Genomic DNA, 7,969 nt, shown 5'->3' with positions numbered 1-7,969 from the left:
AACAGCAGCGAGAGCCGCCGCTGCGCCCAATGCCCACGTGCCGGCAACAGCGGCCACGTGGGGCTCTGCGGAAACGCCCTCGCAAAGGTTTGTCCCCTGCGCTGCCCAGTAGAAAGGACGGCCCGGGAAGAGCACTAGAGGAAACGTACCGGCGAGGGGCCGGACTCCCGCGAGTCTGGGACTGCCGAGGGGCGGGGAAGGGGGCGGGGCCTTACTGGCCGCTGGCTGGAGGCGGAGCCTGGGGCTGAGAAAGGTGGGCTTTGGACCGCAGTGGGGAGCCGCTTCCTGGCCTCCGAGACTCCCCGGCTTCCGCCTTACAGCAAACCTCCGCCCGGCCGGCCCCTGGGTCGCCATGGAGTCCACGCTGGGCGCGGGCATCGCGATGGCCGAGGCGCTGCAGAACCAACTGCCTTGGTTGGAGAATGTGTGGCTCTGGGTCACCTTTCTGGGCGATCCCAAGAGCCTCTTTCTTTTCTACTTCCCTGCGGCCTACTACACCTCCCGCCGCGTGGGCATCGCAGTGCTGTGGATCAGCCTCATCACCGAGTGGCTCAACCTCGTCTTCAAGTGGTGAGACAGCGAAGCCCTCGGCATCCTGGTCCCCCACCCCCATGGGCCCTGAGTCCTGGGCAAGCCCTGAGCTCTCTCAGCAGGTGCCTCAAAGGCTCGCCCCCCCCCCGCCCCGCCCCAATGAACCCCATGGCCTTAAGACCTCCTCATCCCTACCCCGTGGGCCCTGACGTTTTTCCTTTGAGCATCATTGTGCATCTTGGTCTCAGACCTAAGACCCATCTTACTTCATTAGACCAGTGTTTCTCAAACGGGCCTGATCAGAGAAATCACCTAAGAGGTGTGTTTAAAAAATGCAAGTACTTCATCCCACCTCAGACGTGTTGACTTAGACATTTCAGGGGAGGGGTTGGGAAAACTCTATTTGAAGGAGCATCTATGGCAGCTTAGGTAGCAAAAAGTCCTGCTTCTCAAGTCATTCATTCATCTAGTCATTCATTTATTTGACATTTAGTTGTTAAGAAGCGTGCTTTGTGCAAAGGCTTCACACTAGTTGCTAAGGTCAGAGAAGGCTGGAAAATTAAGGCGCGTTTTCCTACCATGACCAGCAGAATAGGAAGCACTTGAAAACTTGCTAGAAATGCGCCATCTCAGGGCCCAGACCAGAGCTCCTGAATCAGAGTTTGCATTTTAACAAGGACCTCAGGTGTTTGGAGTAAGGCTTGAAAAGCACTGCTTTCCAGGGAACACTTTCTTCTTCCTTTTCTCCTCCATTCACTAGTGGGCTCTTCACACAGACTTAGAAGCCAGGCAAGTGAGTGGGGCCCTCAGGGGTTATCTCTTTGTGCCACCTGTTCTCTCTTGGGTGAAGAGAGGAGTTCTGCCTCCTGCTGGGCATGAGCTGCTCCTCCCCTCCCCTCACCTCACCTCAGCCTCCGTTCCCTGCCTGAACCCTGCCTGGAGGAGGGAAGGGAGTTCAGAGGAGACACTCGAATGGGCTGAAATGACTTGCTGAAAGACAAAATAGGAATTACCTTCCTCTCCACTCTTCTCTGCAAGGGCTTCATCCCTCCTGAAAACGGAAAAGCAGCAGTCTCATCATTTCCTTCTTGCCTAATTGCCCTTTGCTTTGTGCTGTCTCCCCGCTCAGAGTCTGTGTGAGCCTCCCTCTCTGCTGGTCCCTACAAGACCACCACCACCGCCTTGACTAGACACTCTCAATGCCCCCTCCCACGTAACAAAGCAAAGCCCCTATTCATTTCCTAAGTGTGTTTTGAACACCCAATGTGTAAACCTGGTGATGAGGGAAGGCAGTTCCCTTTTGTGTCCCTCCCCCGCAGCAGCTTTTCTGCTCTCACCTATTCTCATTCTGGCAGCAGTAGCCTAGCCTCTTCAGGGTCCAGCAAAACACCTGCTGGGCCAGGGGACTTTGAACTTTTGGTCCTCCTTGTCCTTTCTCACCCTCTGTCCATTTCCCACTCCTGATTTCAAACACAAGAGACTGGCCTAAGGAGTTCACCTGTAGATAATTCCGGCTAGAGTTTAGGAAATGGGGAGAGAGGGAGAAGCAGGAGGGTCAGTGGAGGTCTGGAAGCAAAAGAAAGAGGCAAGGCCTGGGCTCTCTAGGAATGAGAAGAGCAGGGCCAGCCCTGTAGTAGGAGGGATAAGAGCAGGACCAAAGAACATTTCAGAGCGTGTAAGTGCACACACACAATCTCTTGTCTCTTTATCACTTAAAAAAATAGCGCACGTTCTCCTGTTCCAAGGCAAAAAAAAAAAATCCTTGCAAGGTAATGCACAGAATTGGAATCTCTTTCTAACCCCACCCTGCAGGCCCTCCAGTGTACTCCAAGGCATCCTTCTGTTCCCCACCTGTTTCCTTGGCTGTATGTGTGTGTAATGTCATCTTGCATCTGTTCTCTCCTAGGTTTCTGTTTGGAGACAGGCCCTATTGGTGGGTCCATGAGTCTGGGTACTACAGCCATGCCCCAGCCCAGGTTCACCAGTTCCCCTCTTCTTGTGAAACTGGTCCAGGTGGGAAGCCCCAAACCTCCCTGTCCCCGTGTGGTTGGGGTTTGGTGAGTGTTTCAGAGTACTTTTTAGCTAGGGTGGTCTAACCGGAGGCCCAGCCTCTCAGTTACTAACCCAGAGAACAAAGAAACCCCAGGAAGACTGAGTTGAATTCTGGGAGGGAAGCACCCATACCAGAGTGCCAGCTGCCCACCTTGTTTAGAGTAGATCCAAGAGATACTGGGCAAAGGAGAAGCCTGAGAGCAGTGGCCTCAGGCAGAAGTGAAGAAGGCTGTAGGGTGGAGAGAGCCATGGACCAATGATGGAGGGGATGAAGGGGTGCAGTGATGGCAGCTGTGTCCAGCTGTCATCCTCTCACCTCAAGCTTCTGGATTCCCCGGCAGGCAGCCCTTCTGGACACTGCATGATCACAGGAGCAGCCCTCTGGCCCATTATGACAGCCATCTCTTCCCAGGTGGCCAGTCGGGCCCACAGGTATACCTTGGCATTGCCTACCAATGGGGGCAGGGAGATGGTACCCTGGATTCAAAAGACACAGCAGGAGGGCAGCCTGGGAACTGGAGTTCTGGGGACCCTGGGGCATTTGGTCCAACCATGAAATACTTGGATGCTGAGAGAAGCTATGCTGTGTATGGACACCTCATGAACCATTTGCTTTTCTTTGTAGCCGCTGGGTGAGGGTGATACCTAGCCTGGCTTACTGCACCTTTCTTCTGGCGGTCGGCCTGTCTCGGATCTTCCTATTAGCCCATTTCCCTCACCAGGTGTTGGCTGGCCTGATAACCGGTGAGCAACTGGGGCAACAGAGTGGGCCTAGGGGTTGCCACTGGCAGTGGGAGGACCAGTGTAGGTTCTTTCCATCATACAGCAGGCCCAAGGCCCCCTTATACCTCAGTCTATTCTGCCAAACTGCCCTATAGCTCAGCGGGGCTCATATCCCCAAACTCCTTGAAGCTGCTGTCACCCCACTTCACTAGGTGCTGTCCTGGGCTGGCTGATGGCCCCCCGGGTGCCCATGGAGCGGGAGCTAAGCTTCTACGGATTGACCTCACTGGCCCTGTTACTGGGTGCCAGCCTCATCTATTGGACCCTCGTTACACTGGGCTTGGATCTTTCTTGGTAAGTCCTGCTTTGAAGCTTGAGCACGCTGGGGCCTGTTCTGCTTTGCCCGTACCTAGCCTAGTGGGTCCCTGGTTGGCTATAGCTAAAAGGGGACACATTACCTGTTCACACAGACTCTCCTGAGGTCACAGCAGAACGTGGGGGTAGACCCCAAAGAAGCTAAGAGCCATTGGTCCTCTTGTTTCCAAGGGAATGTGTCTCCTGGCAAAGCCCTCTCCTCCCCACAGGTCCATCCGCCTGGCCTCCAAGTGGTGTGAGCGGCCTGAGTGGGTGCATGTGGATAGCCGGCCCTTTGCCTCCCTGAGCCGCGATTCGGGGGCTGCCCTGGGTCTGGGCATCGCCCTGCACTCTCCCTGCTACACCCAGGTACGGCGGGCACAGCTGGGACACGGCCAGAAGATAGCCTGCCTTGTGCTGGCCATGGGGCTTCTGGGCCCCCTGGACTGGCTGGGCCATCCTCCTCAGATCAGCCTTTTCTATATCTTCAATTTCCTCAAGTTCACCCTCTGGCCATGCCTTGTCCTGGCCCTTGTGCCCTGGGTGGTGCACATGTTCAGTGCCCAGGAGTCACCACCCATCCGCTCTTCCTGACTTCAAGTGCCTCCCGTTGCCACTTGCCCATGACAAAGCTAACAGTCCATGACCTCCACACTCCAGAAAGTGGGCCTCATCCCCTTCCAGCTCCCAGCAGGTCCTGTTCATCCTCAGTCTCCCACTGCTCCACCATCTGGTCTTAGCCCCCAAAAAGGGCCTTCTCTCTCCCAGAAAGGCTGGTCCTCCTGCCTTCTCCCCCCCCTGAATCCCCAGGGAGCTAAGGCAACATCAAGACCTGTGGGCTCCTGTAACACTGTGAGGGGCTCAGAGCAGCCCCAATAAAGTTCTTGAATAGTTCTGGATTTCTTTCTTGCCTGTGCACACATTTCCACTGAACTTGCCTGTGTGTGTGCAAGTGAGACCCTTGCCAGGCCACCTGTTCTGCACTGTCCCGCCCCACCACCACCACAGTTTCCATGGAGACCTTCAGTCTGGGCCCTCTCCCCAGCATCACCACCTAGGCCACAAGAGAGGTCCTGTGAGATGCTATGGCTACATTCAGTGAAATCTTGTCTTTAACCTACAAGGACAGAGACTCACTCCCTCCCACCCCAGCCTTGTTTCCTAAATTGGCTAGTTCAGTGGCTGTAGAAAAGAAGAGCAGTTTTTTCTTCGCCAGGATGGGGAATGAGAACCTCTACTCCATTTGGAAGCCCAGAGAAGAGACATCAGCCCCAGCAGGCACTGCCAGAAACAAGTTTATTTACATAAGGACACACAGTGTAACAGATTACAAAATCCTTAACTGAAATCCATATCCAGGGAGACAAAGCAAGGAGTGGGTTTACATGAGAACCAGACCGGCCATGGGGAGAGGGAGGGTTAAGGACCCGGAGCTGGGGCTCAGCACGGGGAGGCTTGGTACACTGGGCCTGGCCCCATCTGCATCCCACAGGAGGATCTAGAACACACTAACAACACACAAGACACAAGCACACGATGAACCAATGGTGGTGAGACTCCTGCCCCTCCCCTGGCTCCCTCAACCCTACTCAGGCCCCCATTAGGGAAATAAATATGTAAACAGATTGGTGAGGCCCGCAGGACAGAGTGGAAAGAAAGTATATGTGGTATCGGGAGAAGGAGGGAGGAAGACTCAGCCCCCTAGGAGTCACTTCCCATCTTTGGTTTCCTACAGGCTAGACAGCATTCCCTAGAAGCCTTGTGGGCCCCCAGCCCCAGAAACGGCTGGGCTGGGCTGGGCTCCTAGGAAAGAGAAAGAGTGGTGCCCAGCCCCTCCTGGTCTTCGCTCCCTTGGGCCAGTGGCCAGCAAAGGAAGCACAGGATGAAGGGAAGCTATAGCTAAGGGCAGACTCCTGGGTTCCTGGGTTCTGGCCCTGCCCCTTCTAGAATCCCTATTCTCACCATCCCCAGGCTTTACAGTAAAAGGCCCCAGGAGGGAGGTGGGCCACTGACCCTTCTCATGGCATGCTGGATGGCTAGGGAAATGTGGTCCTGAACAGCAGGGGGGCTCTCACCAGCCTGGAGTCCCCCTGCAGGGACCACCTCCCCCTCCCCAGGCTGTGCCAGCAGAGGGACAGGGAAGCCAACAGAGTAAGGCAGAGAGCAGGCCTGCTTCTACAGCTCCTCCTGGTCCCTCAGAACCCAGGAGTGCAGCCCCACCACTCCCCACGCACTGTGACCCTCTCCAGCCCCTAGGAAGGGGAAATAGGCCCAGAGGAGTGTGAAGCAACACAGCCCTGCCTACAGAACATAGGCCCACATTCTGGGGCACTAGCCTTCCCCTCACTACTGAGGCCCAGAGAAAGGAGAAGAAGGGTTCTGTGCAGAAAGGATGAGGACAACAAAGAGGGAAAAAGGTAAAGAACAGGGTAGGAGCCCCCCTCCCCTCCATTCTGTATCTTAAGACTGTAGAGCAACCTTCTGGATCTTCCCCTGAGGTTGGAGAGGGGAGGAGGCTGAAATTAAGGCATTTCCCCCCAAGTCAGCTAAAGCCAAGGCACCAAACTTACTGCTCCCTCCTCTCTCAGGGAGACCCCAAAACCAGACAGTACTGCCTGGACCCCCATGCCACCCTAAGCTGGCCCAGGCTCCAAGGGGGAAAAGGACAGGATGCAGGAAAGTGGGCATGGGACACAACATGGAGGGTGGCTGGAAAGTGCCCCCCCCCCAAACCATCCAGGGGAGCAAACTTCTAGAGTGGAGACCTGGGCCACACTGAGAGAAGCCAAGGGGGAGGCCTGAGACAGCTTTGAGGAGCAGGGAGGCAAGGCTGAGAGACCCACACAGCACACGTTGTTGAATGTGTGACTTTTTGTTTTTAATAGAAAAAATAAACAAAATCACAATGATGAAGCCCAGAGGGATGGGGGCCAGGGTGTCACAGGGCAGGCTCCTGTTCCATGGGCTCCTCTGCTGGCCTGTGGGAACAAGCACACAGAGGGGGGGATTGTTGAGGTGGGGGCACTCACTTGAGCATAGGCAGAGGTCAGGAAGGCGGCTTACCTGGGGCTATGCTCCCGGGCAGCAGCAGCCTGGGCCTGCTCTGCCCCCACCGACAGCAAGGCCATGGCGCTCACAGTCTCTGCCTCCTCCGTCTCACCTGCCTGGGCCTCCCGCAGGGAACGGCCTAGACCAGCAGCGAACCTCTGGACACAGCTCCAGTGCTTGCCTGAGGACGAGGAGTAGGCAGGTGTCAGGGAGTACAGAAAGCCCAATGCTACGTCCCCAACCCTGGCAGACCCACAGGCTTCTGCCCCCTTGGCAAGCTGAGGGCTGAGCCTCTCTGCCTGTCCCCACGCACTCTGGATCTCGATGACTTTCTCTAGTGTGGCCACTGCGTTGATGTTGGGCTTTTGTTGCAAGACTGCCTCGTCCAAGGGCTGCAGCTGGTAGGGGAAAGAAGAGAAGGCTTATGGTAGGGAATGGCTGGTGGTGCCTGGCCCTCTAACCACCTCATTGAGCCTCAGACATCTCCCATGACAGGGGCAAACCTAGCTTTCTGGAGGAACTCTGGGTCAGAAAACCCTCCCTGGCCACCAGCTGTCTTTAGGACTCAGGAAGACCTTCCCACCTTCTTGGTCAGTGCCACTTGATCAAGAAAGGGGCCCTTCACCCCTAGTGCCTCCCTGCACCCCTTACCTCCACGCTGAGCAGAGCTGAGACACAGGCCTCAGAGGCATCACAGATGGCGGTCAAGTCGTGGCCTCCCTCCAGGGCCAGCACCACCCGGCCCCCTGCCAGCGTCATCAGCTGCCTGGTCAAGTGGCCAAAGCCTTTAGGAGGATGAGTGAAAGGAGGAAGAATTAAAAAAACAAAAACAAAAACAAAAACAAAAACAAAAACAAGAGGTGTAACAAATAGCACAAAATAAAATGGTGAATTTAAACCCAAATATATATCAATAATAAGATTCAGTATCAACGGACTAAATGCTCCATTAGAATAGATAGGCTAAATATATTCCAATTACATGTCATAAGGAGCACCACTGAAACACGAGGGATCTACAAACTCCATCTCTAGGACTCTGGAAGGAGATATACCCTCTGCTACCCCACAGCCACCCGCTTCCCCCCACCCCAAGGCCAAGGTCAGCAGAAGGAGAGGGGGAGGCTCCTGCCAAGATGATTCCAGGTTCTGGACCTGCCCCCCACCAGCCCCCGCTTCCCTCCTCCCAATCTATGCAATACCAGTCTATTCCTGCCCCGTGCCCCCACTTAACCCCATCCTCACTGCTCCACAGCCTCAA

The 7,969-nt window shown here is 55.4% G+C and overlaps 2 protein-coding genes across 18 annotated transcripts in view; one reads left to right on the top strand and one right to left on the bottom strand.

Moving 5' to 3' along the window:
- The first annotated feature begins 3 nt into the window (after positions 1 to 3).
- Positions 4 to 4,554, top strand: G6PC3 (glucose-6-phosphatase catalytic subunit 3). The gene is made up of 6 exons (XM_025986895.2): positions 4 to 570; positions 2,438 to 2,544; positions 2,925 to 3,015; positions 3,209 to 3,327; positions 3,519 to 3,660; positions 3,891 to 4,554. The coding sequence occupies exons 1-6, from the start codon at positions 353 to 355 to the stop codon at positions 4,252 to 4,254; spliced, it is 1,041 nt and encodes a 346-aa protein (XP_025842680.1). The 5' UTR covers positions 4 to 352; the 3' UTR covers positions 4,255 to 4,554.
- Positions 4,555 to 6,516: 1,962 nt separating this feature from the next.
- The window catches only part of HDAC5 (histone deacetylase 5), a 37,094-nt gene continuing 35,641 nt past the window's right edge, over positions 6,517 to 7,969 (bottom strand). For 16 of the 17 annotated variants that reach the window (XM_072747059.1, XM_072747061.1, XM_072747063.1 and 13 more), the window contains 4 exons: positions 7,360 to 7,493; positions 7,022 to 7,106; positions 6,724 to 6,889; positions 6,517 to 6,638 (listed from right to left, as the gene is read on the bottom strand). In XM_072747059.1, coding sequence (XP_072603160.1) covers positions 6,599 to 6,638; positions 6,724 to 6,889; positions 7,022 to 7,106; positions 7,360 to 7,493 — 425 coding nt within the window. In that variant the 3' untranslated portion in view covers positions 6,517 to 6,598. Of the gene's footprint in view, positions 6,639 to 6,719; positions 6,890 to 7,021; positions 7,107 to 7,359; positions 7,494 to 7,969 lie in introns of those variants that run through there. The other variant, XM_072747058.1, reaches the window with a different exon arrangement.

This window comes from Vulpes vulpes, chromosome 2 (genome assembly GCF_048418805.1).
Source record: "Vulpes vulpes isolate BD-2025 chromosome 2, VulVul3, whole genome shotgun sequence".
NCBI lineage: Eukaryota > Metazoa > Chordata > Mammalia > Carnivora > Canidae > Vulpes > Vulpes vulpes.
Note: the sequence above shows the minus strand (reverse complement) of the source record. Positions and strands in the feature narration are given on the sequence as shown.

Bases quoted from the DNA above. Each gene is read 5' to 3' on its own strand.
- G6PC3 (XM_025986895.2), top strand. From the start codon at position 353: ATGGAGTCCACGCTGGGCGCGGGCATCGCGATGGCCGAGGCGCTGCAG. The intron at 571-2,437 runs GTGAGACAGCGA...GTTCTCTCCTAG, and splicing joins CTCAACCTCGTCTTCAAGTG to GTTTCTGTTTGGAGACAGGC. The intron at 3,328-3,518 runs GTGAGCAACTGG...CCACTTCACTAG, and splicing joins GTTGGCTGGCCTGATAACCG to GTGCTGTCCTGGGCTGGCTG.